We start from the raw sequence: 20,831 nt of genomic DNA, 5'->3' as shown, positions 1-20,831 counted from the left end.
TAAATAGTGGGCATTTTAAGACCATTATTTAAATTTTACCAAACTCGAGAATTGCTTAGGCCTAATTGTAAAGTACTTTAATTTTATCTAATCGGGTTAAAGTAATGCAAGATATTTAATGATAAGATACCCATTAACTTTTCTAACGAACTAACGCGGCTATTATAGTGCATAATACATGTGTGAAACTTTGAGGTGGGTTGGTTGTACTTGACAAAAATTAATCTTGTTAAATGTACTTGAATAGTCTATGTAGACAATGGAGTAGCTTATATTATATGAACTTAACTGACGTACCTAAAACTTAAATGTTGCATTGTCATAAATTTTTAGTCTTATGACTTTTCAATTGTTAGTTAAATTCCAATCATCTTTTATTAAAATCTAACCTAACCCTCATGGTTGAGATCTCATAAGATCTGACCATTGTGGACCGTTCCATATGGCTGCGTAATTGTGCTTCCTTAAAAATTAATCAAGTTTTTTTTTTATTTTTTATTTTTAATTTCTCTTTCATTGTCCATATCTAAAATTTTAATTTATTTGACTTATAATAAATATTTTGTTAAATGTGTATGTTTTTAATTGGATTTGAGAGTATGTTTTTTTTTGGGGGGTAATTGCAATTTATGGTTAAGTTCTTTTTTATATCAATTAAAATTATTAATTGAGCATTAAATTTTTTTGACATATTTCTCATTCATTCAATTCGTCTCATTAAGTGCTGTTGGAAGAGAAGAATTATGTTTTAAAGAAGCATGTAAGATACGGCGCGCGTGCCTAACAATGAATCAGTATTTATTATATCTTTTAACAAAAACATTAATGGAAGTACATAGAAAGTCAATTCCACAAACAATTTGACTGTTAGCACACCAACCACTGACTCGCCTGCAGTCCTTTGTGCCGGCTTATAATTAAAGCTATTTAATAATATTCGGTAACGCTTCTGCAAGCTGACGGCGGCGGTCAAAATCATTTCCCATTGTCCAATCTAGGCCGTCCATCTTCAAGACATCCCAGTCAGCTCACACGTGGACGCCATCGCCCTTTTCCCTTGTAGCAATCGGGATTTGTACATTTGATTTTTTATGATACGGACGCTCCGCCAAACGCTTGGGCCAGATTTTATTATATTTGATTTATTTTTTTCTTTTATTTTTATAAATTATAAATAAAAAAGAAAAAATAAGTAAATAGCAATCAATCAAAATAATGAAATTTCTTTATCTATAATGAAAAATAAAAAACGGTAATTCGAAATGAAAATTGCTTAATCCTTCATCTAAGTTTTCCGTTGACCACGGGGTGCTGTTATCAAAGTGTTCCTTGGAAAACCAAAAAATCGAAACCTTATTAAACCACTAGGCTCTCTGTGCATCCATTTCCATTTACCTACACAGTTTCTTCTCCTGGAAAAAGGAAAAAAAAAAGAGAAACAGAGAAACTAAACAGTTTCTTCGTTAGTAGTACTATTAATATCACAAACCAAATTAAGGAAACGAACAAAAGAAACCGTTGAATTACCTTTGGATGGTCCTGGCTAATCCTCCGCTTTGTTAAGAAATCTTTGATTTCCTTGGCGGATTTCCCTTTTATTCTGTCATATACCCCAATTTTTCCTTCACTTGGTTGTGCTTTCTTGATTGATTAAGAAAAAAACCAGGGTCAAAATGAATCAAGAATCACATTCTCCCATCTTTTCTTCTTTCAAACTCACACCTTCTCTTCTTCTTTACCCCTTCGTTTTTTAAATCCTTTTTCTTGGTTTCGAGAGGAAGAGATATAGAATATACGGAAAATAAATTCCGTTTTGGATGAAAAATGACTCGTCAGGTTTTGATAAGATCACCGCCTTTGACACGTAGGCAACCGTTTTTGCTATCGGAGGATCAGAAGACGGCGAGGAAAGGGAAGAAATTCGGGGAAGTGGCCGGTGGGACCGCGGCGGAATGTGCGGCGGTATGTTGCTGCTGCCCATGTACCGTCATGGAGCTGCTTGTTTTGGGCCTTTATAAGGTTCCCACTGGGCTTTGCAGGAAAGCCTGGAAAAGGCGGAAACGGCAGCGTTTGACAAAGAAGAATCAGGGCCTGTTGGGCCAGTCTAAGGCTGGGCCCACGAGGGAGGAGTTGGAGGCTGAGCTGGATCGGATGGTGGAGAAAGTGGGGCAAGACGGAAACGATGAGTCCAAAGGAGCCGTTGATCTGGAGAAGGAGATGTGGAACCGGTTTTATGGGACTGGTTTTTGGAGGAGTCCATCACAGAGAGACACGTAACATGTCACGTGAAGGATGGAACTAAATGGATACAAATCAAATCAAATGTGGGAACCTTTTGGAATGGGAATTTTATTTTTTTGTGGATACAAAAAAGGGGAAATTTGAGATTTTTGTCTCACTTTTTATTGAATATTATTCGGTGTGTTTTCAAAGTTGGACAAACTATTACTAGAAAAGGGCTCACGACTTCCCATCCATACAACAATCTATGTGGTTAAATAGAATTCAATATCAGAGGTAAATTGGTTGCTCGATTTCCCCATTTTTTTGTTTAACATCAATTCTAAATTAATGTAGAAAATTATTTTTTTTCTAAACTAATGAGATGGCATACTTAATTTTATCTTGATAAAATAAATTATTTTATATAATTTACTTTATCAAACAGTTGTAATTTAATTTTATAAAATTTTATTTTTTATAATAACTTTATAATAGTTTTAAAATTAAAAAAAAAGTAAGCTAAACATACTCTTAAGTATGTGCGATTACATGTGCGTGCATCAGTAAGTAATCAATACAAAAATATTAAAATATTTTTTTGGGAAACAGGTGTGTTCGATGCCGTTGTTGTAAATAATGGCGTTGTATGATTAAAAAATAACTGTTAATTACAGTTAAAATATTTCAAATCTTTTAACATAAAATAGATTTTGCATTTATTATAAAAAGAAAAAGAAAAAAAAAGGAGACTCTTATTTAAACCTTTTTGTTTTTGTCTATATGGGATATCGATGGATAGTCCTATCCACACGTCAACTTGTCAACTTTGCAAATTTAACAATTTTCTTAAGAATATTTTACCAAATAAATAATGATAAAATAAAATATAAAATACTATAAAGCTAGATGGTATTTCTACTTCCTTTATGTATAAAAGATGCTAGATGAAACTAATAATTACAACAAAAGTTTTGCCAAAGAAGTTGTGAAGGTATTTGATGACCTTATTAGTAATATTTATAGAAAGATATTGATTAATGTATTATTATTTTTCATTACCACCAACACGATTTATAATTTTTTTATTTTTTATTATTACTAAATATGTAAATTATGTACATAATATTATAGTTTTAAACCATTTTTCACGCTGACGTGTTGGTACTTAAACCAAGTCAGTGCAGTGTGACAGACTGATAAAAGAAAGAATCGTCAAAGATATTACAGTGAAATTGACACGTGTCGAAATCAGAGACGCCACAGGACCCAGCTTTAGCTTCTTTGTTTTTTTCCTCTTTTCCAGTTTTCACTTCCCTTAGCCTAAAGTCTTCTCCCCACTCTCTTAACAATAATAAAAAGTCATCAACTTTCATCGATTCTTCCTAAGAACTTCACAAAAAATATAAAAACCAATTTCAAAGTCTTCCCCTTCGTTCAATCTTCAAAAAATCTAGTTTCTTTTTTAAACCCTCCTGTTTCATTAATCGATCTACTGGCTTGACAATCTGCTGGCTTTCTTAGTTAAACTCTCAAATGGAGGTAAAGTAAATTCTGGGTATTTTTTTTATTTTGTTTTCTGGGTTTTTCTTTGGAGTCTTTGGTTGTTCAGAAATTGGAGGTAAAGTTTAGGAATTTGTGGGAAAATTTGCTTGGATTTTTAGTGATATATATGTAGTTTTCAGTATTTATTGTGAATTTTGGAGTTTCTGTTTTTTATTAAATTTTTTTTGTTTGAAGTTTTTAGGGCTTAATTTTGTTGATCTTTTGTTAAAGTGAACGGATTTTATGAATCTGATCAGTGTAGTGTCCGTGTCTTCGGTGTTGATTATATATGGACTGTTTTGATGGGTTAGTCTTTATCAAGGTGTCGAATATCTTTACTGGTGATTGTTGGTTTCATTTTGTACCTAGGACTTATGTTAATTTCATTTCCTATTTGTTCTATAATTTGGAATTGAGAGTAAAAATGGATGCTTTGGTGTTTGGCCTTTTAGGGGATGGAAGATACCAAGTCCGAGGCGAATTTAACCTCGGCTGCAGCTTTTGTGGAAGGGGGAATCCAGGATGCTTGTGATGATACCTGCAGTATATGCCTTGAAGCATTCTGTGAAAGTGACCCATCGACGGTATGTATGCCTGAAATTTGATTATTATTTGTTTGATATGTGAATGGACATTTCTTTGATCCTTGTTTGTTGCATCCTTACAGGTGACCAGTTGCAAGCATGAGTTTCATCTTCAGTGCATTCTTGAATGGTAGTCTAATCTTTATCCGTGTTATAAAATTTGTTGTAGATGTTCTATATGGTTCATGTTATATCTGCATATGTGAATAGTGATGGCTTGATGGTCTAGCTTTGAGCTCAAATGTGGCTATCTATTTAGGTTTATAATTCAGTCAGGGAAATAATTTAGGTTAGTAAAATACCCAAATTAATTTGACTTGTAAAAATTTGGAAAATGTTTACCAATGGGGACTAATTCAGCTGTCACTCTTGTCTCAGGGTTAGAATTTTGGATTCTATATTGTTATATGTTATGCATTGTAAGTTCATCTTAGCATTTTAAAAGTGGGAAGCTTTGTAAATTATGGCAGAATAAATCATCTAGTTATGCTTAAGTAGAATCAAGTGGCATCCTCGTTGCCTAGGTCTAGAGTGCAGGCAGGTCAAAAGCAGTATTAGGGTGTGAGTTTAAAGTTTATTTCACTTTCTGTTCACCACAAAAGAGATCAAACTTCTGTCAACGTTGTTGGCAGAACTTCATGTTCATGATAAGAAAGCATTGCAAATTGTGAATCACGCCTAATGTGCATTTTGATTTCTCCATGGAAGCAAAAATTTCTCATGTCAAATGTTAGGCAATCATTCCCAATTCTAATAAATTCTAAAAGAAAGTTTCTGAGAGACAAGATGCTTTCTATGATATAGGTTTCCATGGAAAGCTTTTCCTCCCTTATCTTGAGTTTTGTTTCAATAATTCCCTCCAGAAAGATTTAACGCAAAATACCCTCCTTTACTGAGCCTCAATATAGAAAGGGTCCTCTTTGCTAGAATTCAAGACCATATCAAAAACATGTTGAAAAGTTAGTGAAAGCCTCACATGCCTTTTCTTTGAGTACCTTGCAAACCAATCCTAGTTAGGAATAGCTTTGGAATTATTAGAAGTTGAGGGACTCGTTGTGAAATATCTAAATTCCTAAATGCTTAAAGCTTTTTCCTGTATGGGAGATTGCTTATTCAAGTTTAACCTGACCACGTATTTTCATGGGACCAATGAGGCCAAACTGCAGTAAGTATTTTGGTTAGAGTGTCAGATGGTGGAAAAGGCCCTGCATCTCAGAGACTCAGACTAAGGCATATTTTCTTTTATTGATAAAAGAATTAACTTCTTATGCTTTATCCTAATTACTGCTATCAGGTTCTTTTCATCTTTTCTTCATTTTGAAAATTTTTTTAGATGCATTTATTGGTTACTGCATGTTGGTAGATCTCTTAGCAGGACCTTACTTTTCCTCAAAACATTCTAATAACTTCAGTTGGATCTCTCGTTAGTTGTTGGTGAATCAAAATTTTTGTTATAATGCGACTTTAATGGAAAAATGTCAATAGGATCGCCTTGTTGTCTTTTGTGCGTTATTGCACATGGCTTTATGTTTCACCTAGCTTCAAGTCACTTTCTTTTTTTTTCCTTATCTTTTGGTGTTTTCGGATGACCCTTTCTTTTCTTTTTTACGCCTACGGAAATCAGGATAACCCCTTTTTTTTAAGCAGGAGCCTGCAATTGGAACTCCTGGCCCTGTGGGCTCAACCACATAAAGAGGGATAGGAGTGGCTGGGCCAAAAGCAGCAGCTCCGAATGTCCTTACCATGCAGTCTTTCTACCCTTTTTTTCCCTCTTATCTTTCTTGACTAAACTTTTGTTGCATTAATCTCATTTTATGGGCTATATAAACTTTGATATATTCTTATGAACTTTCTTTGTATATTTACCAAGATAATGACAATTTTGTTGTCAAAACTTAAGTGAATTGCGATTTGAGAATATGCATGACTAATTGCTATATGTGTGTGATGATCTTGTGATGCATGATATAGACATGGATTTTCTATGATAAATTTTAGGAAATTTTATGACACATGAGAAACAAATAGCATATACGGCATTTTTGAGAATTACATAACTTGAATGAACTGTGGCTAGTTATTGAGTGTGTATAATATTTTTAGATGTCAATTTCATTATTTGTTAAAACTGCTTCCCTCATCTCTCTCCCTACCACTATCTAAGGTTGTTTTGGCTTGTAGCTTCTGAATTTTGGTTATTCTAATACCTAAGGAAAATATGGATTATTGGGATGTAAGAGAGCATTAGAGAGTATTAGTTTTGCATGTTATGAACAAGTGAAATCCCCAGTTTAAAACCCTAGCTTTTCTTCTATCTATTGCCATTCAATTTCAGAACTAGTCCAGAATAGTGATCTATAATTCTAACATAGATTTTAAAAAAGAGAGGAGTCACATTTGATTGAATTCTGGAGCTCAATAGCTTGGATGCTGTAGAAGAATTTGTCAAAGAAAATCATCGACAACTTCAATTATGATTAGATTATGGATGATAAAGTAATTACATACTACAAGAAGTCTGTAACTACTGGTTCAATGAGTTTACTCAACCCCTTGACCCTCTTAAGCTTCAATCATTCTACCTGCTAAAAGAATCTGATCTGAACTTTATGGGTTGTATATTGTATTGAAGTTTATATCATTATATGGGATATGAATCTTGTTCATTCTACTTATCAAAATGGGAAAGAAACAACAATTAATAATTATCTTAACTCTTCATTTTACTATTTTAATCTTGCAGGTGTCAGAGGAGTTCTCAGTGCCCCATGTGCTGGCAGCCAATAAGCCTGAAAGATCCAACCAGGTTGTTATTGCATCTATGCTTTTTTTTTTCATGCTTTATTTTTTATTAACCTGTTCCAAAATCTTCTTGCCCACATGTATGACATGTTAATAATTTTCTTGCTTTTGCAGTCAGGAGTTGCTTGAGGCTGTTGAACGTGAAAGGAGTTTTCGGCTCAATCCCACTAGAAATGCAACCATATTTCATCATCCAACTCTTGGGGATTTTGAACTACAACATGTTTGTACTTCTCATCTGCTAGTTTGACGCCTAGCATCCTCATATTTGTCATTAAATTGAATCTAAAGCCCAATTCTGCCATACTCATGGGGTTGCTTTTAATGCAGCTGCCTGTGGGGGCAAATGATGCGGAGCTTGAGGAGCGCATTATCCAGCACTTGGCTGCTGCTGCTGCAATGGGCCGAGCACGTCACATTGCAAGAAGGGAAGGTCTGAGGAATAGGTCATCAGCTCAAGGTCGTCCACAGTTCTTAGTGTTCTCCACTCATCCTAATGCACCCTCTACCGGTCCTATATCTTCATCTCCAACTCAGAGAGAAGGTGAACCAGCCCCATCAATCACTGTTGGAACTCCATCCTCTCCTGCAAGAACAGTGGGGGAAGAATCTTCAGCTTCAATTACTCCACTACCTTCTGCCCAAGCTGATCAGCAGTCTGCGTCAGCTTCTGGCTCGAGTGTTATTTTAGTCAATGATCAAGGAAATTCCTTGAACAATAGGTACTCTGTTCTCTAACTTGATTTTGCTTATCTTTCTCTTAGTAGGTGGTTCTGTCAAGTGTCTGGTAAACTTCTTTAGAACACATCTTTCAGCCTTGCTTTATGTCGATCACAATAATATTTTTTATTGTTCTCTTGCAGGAGGTCTCCTAATCAGTGTTCTCCTAATAGTCAAGATAGAGCAGGACCTTCAGAATTCCAATCATTTTCAGAATCATTAAAATCACGATTTAATGCTGTTTCAATGAGGTATTACTTATATGGAGACATTTGACATTTTAAAGTAGGGTGATATTTTGATATTTTCTTTTACATGATTTATTTAAAATTTGCACTCTTATTTTGACTTATGGATCTTATTTAGATACAAAGAGTCAATTTCAAAGAGTACAAGGGGGTGGAAAGAGAGATTTTTCTCTCGCAACGCGTCCATGGCTGATATTGGTTCTGAAGTTAGGAGAGAGGTTAATGCTGGCATTGCAACAGTCTCTCGCATGATGGAGCGTCTGGAAACCAGAGATAATAGAACCAGCACTTCTACTGTATCAAGCAGTTTGGAAGATAGGTCTAATACGGAATCAGATAACCACCAGATATCACATGCTAGTGGAGAAACTCCTTTGACTGACACTAGTGCACAAGCTTCATGTGCTGCAAGTTCTGGTTCCAAATAAGTATTGTTTCAGCAACTGCATCAACTGAAAGTCTTTTAGCTTCAAAGGTAAGCTGAGGTGTTGAAATATTTCTTGATTTCAGTAGCAGCATATGGATGATCTTTTATTTGATATACCTTCCTTTATAAAGCTATTGAAAACTCTATTTCTATGATGATTTGTCCCATGTGGTTATCGTTCACCTTTTTTAAATGATATGTTCTTCAGTTCAGTTCTTCTTCTTCTTCTCCTTCTCCTACATATAGTTTTTATAATCTTTAATAAGTCATACCAGCTGTTTTAATAAGTTATTCTTCAATTCTTTTAGTTCTATTGCTGTGACATTACGTTAGTGATGTATCTTTAATTCGTAATAAACATTGTGTTCTCTGATACTGGGTCAAATGTTCTTTTCCAGATGTGTTATGTTTTTGATGGGTGCTTTGTCCTCCTTTTCAAGCCATTCTATATATCCTCGGACATTTGAAGAGAGCAGTTGGTGATTGAGAACTGATTCAGAATAAAAGACGCCGAAAAACAAAATAGAAAGGTTCTTATATTTGGACCTAGGAACTATCAGATTATGTAAATTAGTTTATATTTTAAACTTAATTTATGAATATAATTCTAAGCCCTGTATGCTAGGCGCCCAAGTATTGAACTTGTGACGAATTCTTGCTTGATGAGGTGCTTCATGAGGATTATTATAAATTTTACTACGACCACACAGCATTTTATCCCTACTATATATATTTCTACTCGTCTCAGGAACTTTGTTCTGGAACGAGTCTGTTAGATAGTTGCTCAGATTTCCAACATATATATCCCTAGTGAGTGGTGATAGTGTCGTTTAGCTTAACCTGATATTTTTTGAGATACATGTAACCGTGTCATAGAATAAGTTTTACATTGCAAGATAGTGACAATTATATTTTCATGCATGTGAAGTTTAACAAATCACCGGTTAGAGACTTACCAAGACCCCATCGGTGATATTTTATAGAACTGACCTGTAAAAGAAGTACACTGAATTTCTGGTGAAAGTGATGAGCAATGATGAACTGCCTAGAACGCTGACACTACATGCCAAATGGCCATACCCATAAACCAACCTACTCCATAGTTGATGTGAAGCCTCTCATAACATGTATTGGAACTGGTAAGTTTTTATGAGCTGGCCTACTACAACCACTTGGGCAAGTTTGAACCATTTACAACCAAATTTGCTTGTTACAACTACACCTTGATATTGCTCGACTACGGTTAGAAAAGCAGCTAACTTTCCAGAGTCAATGCCTTGCCCGAGAAAATTGCTTTGCATGTTTGCGAATAGCTTTGACCAAAGGGATAAGAAAATTTTATAATAATACCAACCATTGTGGAAGTGAAGCAATTTATTAGGACATGTATTGTAAACAACTACTTCCATCAATTTGCTTCTAATCTGTCAAACTCGAACGCAAAGTTTCTAACAAAAAGCCCATGCATCGAACCAAACATTGTATTTTGAACATGTTGTCATTATTAAGCAAATGGAAACCAAGTCTTGGTGCTGCTTTCAACATCGCGCTGAGTTCAAGACCGCCTCTGACACTTGTTTTCCCACCACTCCATAAATTTGACCTGTGCAGCCATTGTGTCCAACCTGTAGAGTTGATACCAGTGGTTTGCAATTTCTTGTCCAAATGTCCAACCAAAGACAGCTCCTGCTGCGAAAGACAGTCCAGCACCTAACAGAAAAATAGGGGTGAGAAGCTTCCCTTTGTCTCATTACATCAGACAAACCAAGTTGTAACCGTGATTTATAATATGGGAAAAAAATTGCAACAAAGAATATTTTTGTCAATGCAAAGTTTTGGAATGACTAATGCAGAAAAGAGTCCTATGACCACCACACTCAATCCAGCCAAGGTTCTAACTCTTTTAAGCAGTCCATCAATTTAAATCCAACTGAAACTATATGGGCGAGCATCATATAGGACTTACAAAGCAAAATTATAATCGCAAGGTAATTGCATGCTATAGTGGGTAGGGAAGGGCATAGCGGGCAAGCCCCTTGGAATACCTTCCATTCCTGTGAAGAGTACTAAATTCCAGTTCAGAGATGATTTTATGTAAGGGAATAAGTACGGGACAAAGGAAGGCATTTTAAGCCAGCATCTAACTCAAGTAGACATTTTAAAATGAGTATATTCTTGGTTTATCATTTCTACTAACTTTCATCCTTCTCAAGGTTTTTCGTGTTCTTGTATCTGGAATACTCAGCTAAATTGTATTTTCTCCTTCAATTTTTGGTGTCTCTCCTGCTGATCTACTTTAATTGGATTATTATTTCTCATTGGACAAAACAGAAATAAAGAATGAAAGCATGAAAGAAAAAGAAAACCACAAGCAAGGAAACAAGCTAGACCATCACCTAGTACTCATAGTGCTCCCAAAACAGTAAAGAAAGCTACTAGTAAGACCTAGACAGGCCAAGAAGACAGAAAAAACTTCTAAGAAACTAAAGAACATCAGTTTACAAGGAGAATACATAAAACAAAAGAGATTACGACTCATACAGAACAGAGAGATGGTTTATGTACTTACCATTGCCTCATAACCTTCTTTCACTACCTATTGGAAATCATTCGTGAATTCCTGATAGTATTATATATTCATATCAGCTTAACAATGCAATCCACAAAAGGGGCATCCTCCCACATGCTCTCCTAATTCTTAAAGAAACTGGGATTTTCATATTCATAGCAATCTATATTTTGACTTTTCTTCCAACTACTTTACAGCATAAAAGGTTTGATCAAAGAGAATATGAAGTAGATTACCATGTAAACTCCTTGAATATTTCCAGGCCAAACCAGCAGTTGATATTGCTCCAATAGCACCTCCTGCTAAGGCAATGTTTGTTGCCTTCCTAGCAGTCTTCAACTGAAAAACGAAACAACAAAATTAAGCATTTGCAGGAAAGTATGTTGTAGTATTGCTACTACCATAATGAAGTGGCAATAACTTTATCTGCGTATATCTACCTTATGGAAATACTATTCAATCTTTAACAATAACTTACCCAATAAACTTTCAATCAATTAAAAAAATCCCACTCTTGCTAGTACTTTCAAGCTTTAACATTTGCAAAGACTAAAGATAAAATCACAAGGAGAGCACGGAGATAGACATATGTTCATATATATAAACATATGTTCATATATATAAACATATGTTCATATATATAAACATAATGAAATTTGCATTGATATGAACTTCTCTCCAATTAAAACTAACTCAAATACCCAGAAGCTCTACAGTGTAGCTTAGCAAGTCAGGAAAACTCAATAATTCTAACCCATAAACTCCACCCCATAATAAATCAAAACAAAAGCTCGTACATGAAGAGGAAAAGAAACTATTTTCACATCAGGAAGAATAAAAGAAATACGAAAAGGGTACCTGGAAAAAATTATTGAAGAAGCTAAAAAGAAACGAGACTAATCTTGAATATCTCCCAACAGTAAACATATACCAACTATATCAAAAAGCTGAGGTAAAGATAATTTTTTTGAGAACAAAAATCATAAGAAAACAAGAACAAAAGAAAAGGGTATAGTCAAAATGATTAAATCTACTAAAGTTTGAACTAAATCAAAGAACGCAATACGCAAAAACATCCCAAAAGTGGAAACGAAGGAAATGATTACGGTGGGGCCATGAACGGGCTCAGAAGCGATGAACTCATGGACATCGGATTCAGACCAAGGAGGAAGAGACTCTTCACGCTTGATGAATCTTGAATAGATTTCAGTGAATGGAAATCGTTCTGCCCAGAATTCTTTGTAGCCTTCCCAGTACTTCTTCAAGAATGACTCTGATGATGACTCGCCCATTTTTTTCTCCTCTTCTTCTTTTCCTTTCCTTTTTTTCCTCTTTTCTATCGAATTAATTGATCTCTCGCTTTCTCCTAGTGGGATTCCTCAGCCCCCTCGCCTTTAGATGGGGTGCGGTTCGCATCTTGTACAATGAGGGCACTCACCAATCATTTTTTCACGTGTCAAATTTTTGACATAATATTTTAAAAAAATTAAACAAATTTTATGTATTTATTACATTTATTTTTATTTTGACTTAAATAAATTTTAAATTTTAATTTGATTCAAATGAATTTTAATAACTAATGATTTTTTTAATTAAAATATTATTTATTATTTTATATTACGTGACTTAACGTTATTCTAATATAACATATTAATATGTTATTTCGAATGAAAATATAGTATGTTGATATAACGTAATCTTACAATATTTTTTACATCCCATATCAACATCAAATTAACGTTACATTAATATTAAATGATAATGAATATTTTAATAAATAACAATTAACTCATAAGAATTTATTTCACCTAATAAAAGAATGAGAGTTTAATTGACTTTTCTTTAAATAATTCAGGTATTTTTTTGAATATTAGGCTAATTTTTTAATTATTAAATTTTTAGATAAATTATTTATGATTTTAATTAAAACAATAAAATAAATAAGAGATATTTAATATCCCATACTGTTAACAACAATTTCATATTATGATTGGTTCTTTAAGATATTAAAAATATTCAATGCATTCATAGATTTTAGATTTATTTGGAATATGAATGTAAGATGTTAGATTTTGGTACTTGTATTTGATTATCTAGGATGAAGTCCTGCCATGGAAGAACTATTCTCATTGCGTTTCCCCAGGCATTAGACAAGTAAAGAGAGAAAAATGAAAAAGAAAAAGAAAAAGAAGAGGTAATTCAAGCAGAATTAACATAGCCTAAATAACAAAAATTGTTGGAGACATAAACTATGTCCGGGGCAGGGAAGGCGGGTGTTTTTGACTGTTGTTTAAACAAGAAATCTTGCAATTGCAGTAATAAAGTCTAACTTCTCTCTGATAAAGCCACACCGATAACAAGTATACACCTAGAAATCAAATTAAAAGATGTATACTACAGTAGCACACTTCAGATCTTCAAAGATTTCTGACTTTTCAAGGGGAAACATAGCCAAAAATGAAGATGGACACATTCAGCATGCCAAGTGAGTCAACTTAAGCCAAGTCATAAACTGCAACAAACGGCATGAGAACACTCCCTATCCATAGTTTGCCGTCCCTCTCTTCAACTTCACTAACTGCTCTGACAACCTTTCCCTCACTATCCTCTAAAATCTGTAACAGCTTTCCCTCTGGGCTGTATTTGACAACTATTGCATGCAACTTACCCCCAACATGAAGCAGGTATTGAATCTTTGAAGAGATGGGTAGCTTTAGAAGGAATTTCCTAAGTTTTGGGTATAATCCCAATACATGAGCGTAAATGGACCTGCGACAGTGAATTGCTACCCAAAATTCACCATCTTTATTCGTGCGGACATTGTCGGGAAATCCTGGTAAGATGGCAAAGACCTCTGAAGTCCCTACTTTCTCACCTTTCAACCAGTACTTGTGTAATCTGCATTTAACAGATATCAAACCATCACATAGAAACAGGTAATAGTTATTTCTTCAACTATTAAGAACTGAGTTTTGAATGCTCATGAGAGTTTCTTAAAATCTACATCTCCTCCGAAATCCTAGCACTGAATGATCAAAGCAAACTACAACAAAAATGCCGCTTTTCTTACTTTTGTCCACATAATAGCATAGCCTATTTGCCCAAATTTGATCAGAATCATATTGCAACACACTCAAGTATGATAAATTCTTTTGCAAAAAAAAAAAACACGGTGAAAAAAAAAAAAAACTTCTAAACACCTGTTGCAACTTCCATTGTCTAACGTGATCTTTTCAAAATTCCCAAAGCAGAATCTACCTCCTTTTATTTTCCCTTCTTTTTGAGCATTATGTGCTTTCAATGCATCAGTTGAATCAAAATGGTTCTAGCAGTGTTAAAAGCCACCATTGGACTTAAATCTAAATGAAAAGCTTTTGAGTAAATTTAGAATTGGCCATGGCACATCAAAGGCAACTAAATTCAGAAGCAAGCTCACCTGCCGAGACATCCTTCACAAAAGACAAGAAAAGAACCATCCTTGCTTAAGGATACACCATTAGGAAATTGGATATTTCTCACAAGGACAGTGGTTTCCTTTGTATGTGGATTATACTTCAGAAGCCTCCCACTACTCTCAGAAGAAAAAACCAGCTGCATGAAGTTCCTGAACATTATTACTGCATTAGTACGAACTGATAATCTGCATGACGGGGTCTTAATGGGAGGAACATATATATGCAATGCAACATTACTGGAGCAAACAGAAAATTTGCTCAGTTTGACTCTCAGAAGTTGCAAATGTGCTCTTGGAAGGTTCACATTTCGATCAAAATAAGTATAACTAAACTTACAAAGATGTTTTTCAGTAGGGATTTGCAAAGTTTCAATATATCAATGGTTAGAATATATAAATTTTTATCTATGAAAATCAATTGGTTATTTAAAAGTGCTATCCTTTACCAAGAGTTCTTCTTCTTCTTTTTAACAAACACTTCCAACAGTTTAAAAGCTGGCACACATCCAAGCGTCACACACAAAACTATGCATGATTCTCGAGCATCTCATAGCATGTGAAGTACCCTTACACCCTTAAGTGCTCAGGAATGCATACACAGACAAAATAATCAAGCAATTTATAAGCACGGTGAGTTAAATGATTTTCACCCAAATTAGGACACAGTGCAAATAGGAAGTATCAATTAAATAAAAAAACTGTGTATATGGAAAATCCTCTAGTCTCAACAAGATTTGGCACATTCCTCCCCACAGCTAGAGACGGTTCTATGGAGCAGCTTGTTAATATTACTAAATTTGCAACAAAATGATAGTGCTCTCTGCATCCTGTTCATGACCTAGAGATTAGGTGCCACGTCAATGCCCTTGTGTTTCAATAAAATGCTTCAGCAATTCATGATTTTTCTAAAAGCGGTAACAGTTTCAACAAAATTATTGTCCACATCTTAGAAAGAAAAATATCATCAGAAACCTACCTTCTCTGGTATATGCTGCTGCTATCAGTAAAATATATGTTTCCTTCCTCATCAATGTCAAGGTCGTTGGTAAACCTCAGTGGCACCCCTTCTGCCTCAGTTACAAGTGAAGTTGCTAATCCGCCTTCTGGACCCACCTTGAACAGCCCCAAATATGCATCCGCAATGTACAAATCTCCAGTGTTCTTATCAAATCGAAGGCCCAAAGGCCTGCCACAGATATGCTCATTTGGCAGGTAACTCAGTGGTGATGACTTTGGGTTACATAGTTCTGACCTGATCCCAAATTACGTAAGTTAAATGATTATGAGGGTAATATTTTGACGGTAAATGCCCAAAAACACTGCTTGCAGTTGGAGAGATTTTCCAAGAAATCAGCAACAAGATAAAACACATAGCATAGAAGAAAACCAGACCAACTTTCTACTGCCATCTGACAGAATAATTGCCATACTTCAACAACTTTTAACTTTATTACAGCTACAATTTACTGACTAACAGATTGAGAAAGACGAAAAGTAGAAAGACATGCCTTTTTTTTATAATATTTTATTAATAGGAAAAGTTTTCTAATCTCAATTGATGAATACCATTTTTAGCAGTGTAAATAATTTCATTGGATTTTAATTCAGTGTTCAACCACTTTCAAAAAACTCCTTAACTAAAGAAAACTATTCCCAGCTGTTATTTCAAATTATGTTCATCATCAAATAACTTCATTTTCATGAAGATGCATTTCGAATTTTTAATAGAAATTTCTACCAAGTAGAACATAATAATGATTACTTACCAGGTATCTAAAATACGACTATGTAGCATAAGCTAATTCTGCAACCGAAAAAAAAAAAAGAAGGGACAAAAAAACCCATAAACCCATCAGCGAGAACTTGAAAACTCACCTATTGCTTGAAGTATAAGCAAAATCCTTCCATTTTTCTCCATCCCAGAAGAGAATCCGACCATCAGCAACACCAGTGTAAGGACCACGTCCAAGAGGGTCAAACGCGATGCTCTCCGGGCCCTGAATCTGGTTCAAGAACTTAATCTCTGATTTCTGAAGCAAATTATCCTTGTCCCTCACCGTCGGAGACAGTTCCCATGAAGGCATATCCACCTTGTAAGCCTCAAAGTCAGGAAATCCTGAGATTGCACTGTGCTTAAAAGGGTCTATCCCACAGTACAAAGCAAGCAGCAGAAACAGTATACCAAGAATTCCCAATGGCGTCATCGCCGGAAATTTCGAAGGAACAAAGGAAAAACCCCGAAGCTTGGAACAAAAAAACGATCACTTTTTTCAGCTGAAGTTAAAAGGCTTTAGAAAACTCGGCTGTCCAAAAAGCCGGGCTTTTAAACAACCCTTCTGTTTGTTTGTGTTGAAAGATGGACACAGGGTTAGGTAGAGCTCGTTTTTGCTGCCTGTCTGGTTATTGGTAGGGAAGGTTGGGCACTTAACGCTATGGAGTACCACAACTTGTTTTTTTGGTGGGTTGTGAACAGAAACATGAAACAAATATGATAAATGTTTCATAACATCAAATAAATATGTTGAAACATATAAAAATAGTTAACTACTAGTCAAGCTATTCCTCAATCCTTTCTCTCTCTTGTTTTTTGGTTAAATAATCAAAGGCATTCACAACTTACAGGTTGGTTAGACGATGAGTTGGCTTGAACTCTTGAACCAAAGTTTTGGGCAAAATAAACTTTTATGGAAGTGGTTGGGCTTAAGCTATCCAAAATAAAACTAGTTGGACCAAAATAAAAGTGGTAGATGCTTCCCTCTGTTTATATAATTGAATTTCTATCCTCAAAAATCACAAGGAAAATAGCCATATCCAATTCCATAAACTCTAATCTTCCTACTCCAAGATGTTTACAACATGATCTTAACCTTCAATACCGCAGTCTAAGTTTGAGTTCAGGCGCCCTATACCCCGTTTATCCGCCTATACTCCTATTTCTAGAATCCACATACTTACATACACAGATGGGGTCCAATAATCTTCGATGTACTTGGACCTTGTGTCTCTAGACCAACTTTCCACTTTAGGGGACAAGCTGGCTGGGGGAATTGGGCCAATGGGCTCTTAACATATTTGTTCCTAGCGGATGAAAAACCTGAAAAAGAAATCGAGAAAAACTATATAAGCCATCCATTGATTCTTTATACGGATTCCTTGAGTATAAAGCATTTTTCTATATATCTTGTAGGGTATAATTCAAACTATTCAAGATCACCATCAAGGGTTGCTCAAATTTTTCTTAGATAGATGTTGATACTAGCAGAAAAAACAAAGAAATTAAGCCCTTAAGATAACCCATATAACATAATCGGCATAATTCAATGGGTGAGAAACCATCACCACTGGTCCTTGCCATATAAGGTGTAGCAACATACAAGAAAATGTCAAATAGGAACTGTATTTATCCATGTTTGGGAAATGTGTGCATAAATGATATATCGAAAAGGAAAATAAATTTTGGAGCCTTGTTCTTGAACTGAGTTAGCTGGCAGTTCATATACATTGCACTTGGGTAGAGAGAAATAGTTACAATTGAGAGTTATGTGCACTGGGGGTATAAGCAATATACTGCGCGTATAATAGGATTTGATGTCAAAGTGGGGTAATCTTGCGCATGGGCAGTTGACCAGTTTTTGTGATCTTTGGTTGCTTATCAGCCTTTCTAATCAGTTTCCTTGTCGTAGTTTCCATAACTTTGTATTTATTTATTTTTCATTAAAATCTATGCTTTTCAATCAAATCAAATCAAGTTGAACCTGAAAAAATATAGTACTTCCTGTTTTTTTATATTCATTGAATATATAAACGTCGGCCCCAAAGCCCATGACATGGAATTGATGAGCCCAAGAGCCAATAGCCATTGGCATGACGGGATGGAATTCAAAAAAGGAAAGAAATAAATGCTTTTTGGCTAGATACGTAATATGGTTTTCTCTTGGGGGATGGGGCTCTTCGCACGCATGTTTTGGCTCTATTAGGGAACCTTTTCACTGTTCCTTCCAGCCCTCGAATACTTCCTCTGTTGATTCTATTCTCATACAATAAAGAGAGAGAGAGGGAACAAACATAAAGAAAAAGAGGAAACAAGCAGGCAAGAGGCATGGAACGCGTAAATGCACGTGTCTGTGTCAATTCCATGTCGTTCATAAATGGTAGGACATAAATATTGATTTTGGACTGTGTTCCAATTAGTATTCTCGAAATATAATTTCAAGATTGTTAGATGCTGGCAGAATATTTGATTTTAACCACAATGTCGAGAAAGATGTTATAAAGGTAAAACTGATGTGATAAGACGTCAAAAGAAGTAGATCCTAGGAGGTAGAAATACATTTTCCTTTCAATTATTTTTACATAAACATATATATATTTAATTAATGTGCTTTCATTGTTGTGACAATTTACTATATACATATATGCTAACTGGATTAGCTAGTTTTTTTTTGAGGAATAAGATATTTTTTTAATTGTTGAAGACATTCGAATTTATACATTTATTAGAGTTATGAGATATTATGGTTGAAATAAAAATCTCAATCACATATAACATGAATCTTTAATTTAAGACTGCATAAAAAAAGCTAAATATTCAAATAAGCTCTTGAATTATATAAAGAAAAGTCAAGTAAGTCTTTATCCTTTTATTACGTTCAATTAAGCTCTTAAATTTTTAGTTTGAAATAAATAAGTTTCTCTCATTAACTGTTGACTAACTTTTGTTAATCAACGATATAGTTGATACTTTTATACCATGTTATTTGCCACGCAGTAGGTTGATATGTCATTTTGATGACATTACTGTCACGTGGCAAATAATATGACTTTAAATGTTGTTGAATAGGAATGGTTTTTTTCCCTTTTTGCCTAGCCATATGACAAAAAGATTAGCTTGAGCTAGTTGAGAATTTTTCAGGGACTCGCTAGATTGGTAGTTAATGAAGTATTGCCCTTTTTATGAATAGTTGTTGGCTATAGAATAATGGACTATTCGGTTCTAGTGTGACAACACTAAGTGATTTGATTGTCCTTGGTTAGAGCTCTATTTTGCTTGGTTGAATGTCTAATGTGGTGAATTAGATCAAGTATTACAATATGAATATCTAATGTGGTGATTTAGACTAAGTATTAAGTTGTGATTGTCTAATATGCTAATTTAGACTAAGACATTGTTAAATTCCTTATTGAAGTCATTCATTGTGTTATAACTATTGTAAATTTGCTCTATATGTGTTGCATACTTGTCTATGGTTGATTTATAAATTTAGTTAAAGTCTTAGTTATGAGTTATAGATTGAATTTTTTCCCTCTGTAGCTAATCTATCGATACTTGTTCCTAAAGTATTGATAAATTCAACATATAACCTTCAAAATTGTATTTTGTCTTCTATCTAACGATAAATTTGAGGAATCTATCGATAAATGTGATCATCTATCGATACATAGGTATCATGTATCGATAAATCAGGCATAGTTTTGAAGCTAAACATTTTGAAAAGCTTTTCTAAAAAAGAAATGATTTTATTTTGAAACTAAGCCTTGAGAACACCCAAATTATGTTTCAAACATTCTTGAAATAATGCTTTAATCGAACTTTTGATTGACTTCCAAATTTTGCAAACATTTTTCTTAAAAGGTTATAAATTATTTTACAACTATGTTTTATAAAAGGAACTATCCATCCTTGAATTGGTTGAAAGATATCAGTTTTTTAAGTGAGTAAAAATATATACTTCTTGAGGACGTTTGAATAATAACGAATTCAAAGGTTAGGGAATTGGTTGGGTTAACAACCAGTGATTATTGACATGCTCAGTAAATAAAGATGCTTGGTGAGGACACTTGGCAAGTGAGACTTGGTTTGTATTAGTGCCTGAAAAGGTAGGTTTCGTAGATATTGATTTATTATCTATTTGCATGTTTCTAAAACTGTATTTTCTAAATACTCTTCCCTATTTGCTTGTTCCCTTTCCCTATATCTGTTCATAGAGTCTTTGTCACTCACACATAATTACCCATTACTTTTTCAGATCAGTAGATTATTTGGCTCTTTGTCCATTTGGGGGGAGTTGTCTTCCAGAGTTGATTTGGTAGATGATCATCATGGCATCCAGTAGGCATCAGCCCTTTTATGGTATCATATATCACTGGTTGAGTTTGTCTTTATGTTTTTAGACTGTTATGTTTATTGACTGTGATCATGCAATGTAATAATTAACACTATATAATGGATAAACTTTGAATGTTTTGCCACGAGATAGCTTAT

The 20,831-nt window shown here is 34.5% G+C and overlaps 4 protein-coding genes across 4 annotated transcripts; 2 read left to right on the top strand and 2 right to left on the bottom strand.

Moving 5' to 3' along the window:
- The first annotated feature begins 811 nt into the window (after positions 1–811).
- Positions 812–2,432, top strand: LOC110412582 (uncharacterized). Its single transcript, XM_021423148.1, has one exon. The coding sequence runs from the start codon at positions 1,825–1,827 to the stop codon at positions 2,275–2,277; it is 453 nt and encodes a 150-aa protein (XP_021278823.1). The 5' UTR covers positions 812–1,824; the 3' UTR covers positions 2,278–2,432.
- A 1,102-nt stretch (positions 2,433–3,534) lies between these two features.
- On the top strand, positions 3,535–9,251 carry RHF2A (RING-H2 group F2A). The gene is made up of 9 exons (XM_021422243.2): positions 3,535–3,762; positions 4,218–4,349; positions 4,433–4,479; positions 7,093–7,155; positions 7,266–7,374; positions 7,482–7,873; positions 8,015–8,122; positions 8,238–8,594; positions 8,945–9,251. The coding sequence occupies exons 1-8, from the start codon at positions 3,757–3,759 to the stop codon at positions 8,545–8,547; spliced, it is 1,167 nt and encodes a 388-aa protein (XP_021277918.1). The 5' UTR covers positions 3,535–3,756; the 3' UTR covers positions 8,548–8,594; positions 8,945–9,251.
- Positions 9,252–9,860: 609 nt separating this feature from the next.
- On the bottom strand, positions 9,861–12,505 carry SDH6 (succinate dehydrogenase subunit). The gene is made up of 3 exons (XM_021422244.2): positions 12,222–12,505; positions 11,352–11,454; positions 9,861–10,256 (listed from the first exon to the last, which is right to left on the bottom strand). Exons 1-3 carry the CDS (start codon positions 12,405–12,407, stop codon positions 10,102–10,104), a joined length of 444 nt encoding a protein of 147 aa, XP_021277919.1. The 5' UTR covers positions 12,408–12,505; the 3' UTR covers positions 9,861–10,101.
- Positions 12,506–13,313: 808 nt separating this feature from the next.
- On the bottom strand, positions 13,314–17,052 carry SSL3 (strictosidine synthase-like 3). Its single transcript, XM_021423577.2, has 4 exons — positions 16,445–17,052; positions 15,546–15,821; positions 14,552–14,719; positions 13,314–14,013 (listed from the first exon to the last, which is right to left on the bottom strand). Exons 1-4 carry the CDS (start codon positions 16,771–16,773, stop codon positions 13,611–13,613), a joined length of 1,176 nt encoding a protein of 391 aa, XP_021279252.1. The 5' UTR covers positions 16,774–17,052; the 3' UTR covers positions 13,314–13,610.
- Positions 17,053–20,831: the final 3,779 nt, after the last annotated feature.

Source organism: Theobroma umbraticum, unplaced genomic scaffold (assembly GCF_002168275.2).
Source record: "Theobroma umbraticum cultivar Fairchild unplaced genomic scaffold, ASM216827v3 scaffold_95.0, whole genome shotgun sequence".
Taxonomy (NCBI): domain Eukaryota; kingdom Viridiplantae; phylum Streptophyta; class Magnoliopsida; order Malvales; family Malvaceae; genus Theobroma; species Theobroma umbraticum.
The sequence above is the reverse complement of the archived record's forward strand: the minus strand, read 5'-3'. Positions and strand labels throughout refer to the sequence as shown.

What these genes read in the sequence shown, in the direction of transcription:
- LOC110412582 (XM_021423148.1), top strand. Translation starts at nt 1,825, where the DNA reads ATGACTCGTCAGGTTTTGATAAGATCACCGCCTTTGACACGTAGGCAA.
- RHF2A (XM_021422243.2), top strand. An exon ending in CTTCAGTGCATTCTTGAATG is followed by an intron (nt 4,480 to 7,092) that starts GTAGTCTAATCT and finishes TTAATCTTGCAG; the next exon opens with GTGTCAGAGGAGTTCTCAGT. An exon ending in AGCCTGAAAGATCCAACCAG is followed by an intron (nt 7,156 to 7,265) that starts GTTGTTATTGCA and finishes TTGCTTTTGCAG; the next exon opens with TCAGGAGTTGCTTGAGGCTG.
- SDH6 (XM_021422244.2), bottom strand. Translation starts at nt 12,407, where the DNA reads ATGGGCGAGTCATCATCAGAGTCATTCTTGAAGAAGTACTGGGAAGGC. An exon ending in AGCCCGTTCATGGCCCCACC is followed by an intron (nt 11,455 to 12,221) that starts GTAATCATTTCC and finishes TTCGTTTTTCAG; the next exon opens with TTGAAGACTGCTAGGAAGGC. An exon ending in ATATTCAAGGAGTTTACATG is followed by an intron (nt 10,257 to 11,351) that starts GTAATCTACTTC and finishes TTTTTCTGTTAG; the next exon opens with GTGCTGGACTGTCTTTCGCA.
- SSL3 (XM_021423577.2), bottom strand. Translation starts at nt 16,773, where the DNA reads ATGACGCCATTGGGAATTCTTGGTATACTGTTTCTGCTGCTTGCTTTG. An exon ending in GCTTATACTTCAAGCAATAG is followed by an intron (nt 15,822 to 16,444) that starts GTGAGTTTTCAA and finishes ATTTGGGATCAG; the next exon opens with GTCAGAACTATGTAACCCAA. An exon ending in AGCAGCATATACCAGAGAAG is followed by an intron (nt 14,720 to 15,545) that starts GTAGGTTTCTGA and finishes AATAATGTTCAG; the next exon opens with GAACTTCATGCAGCTGGTTT.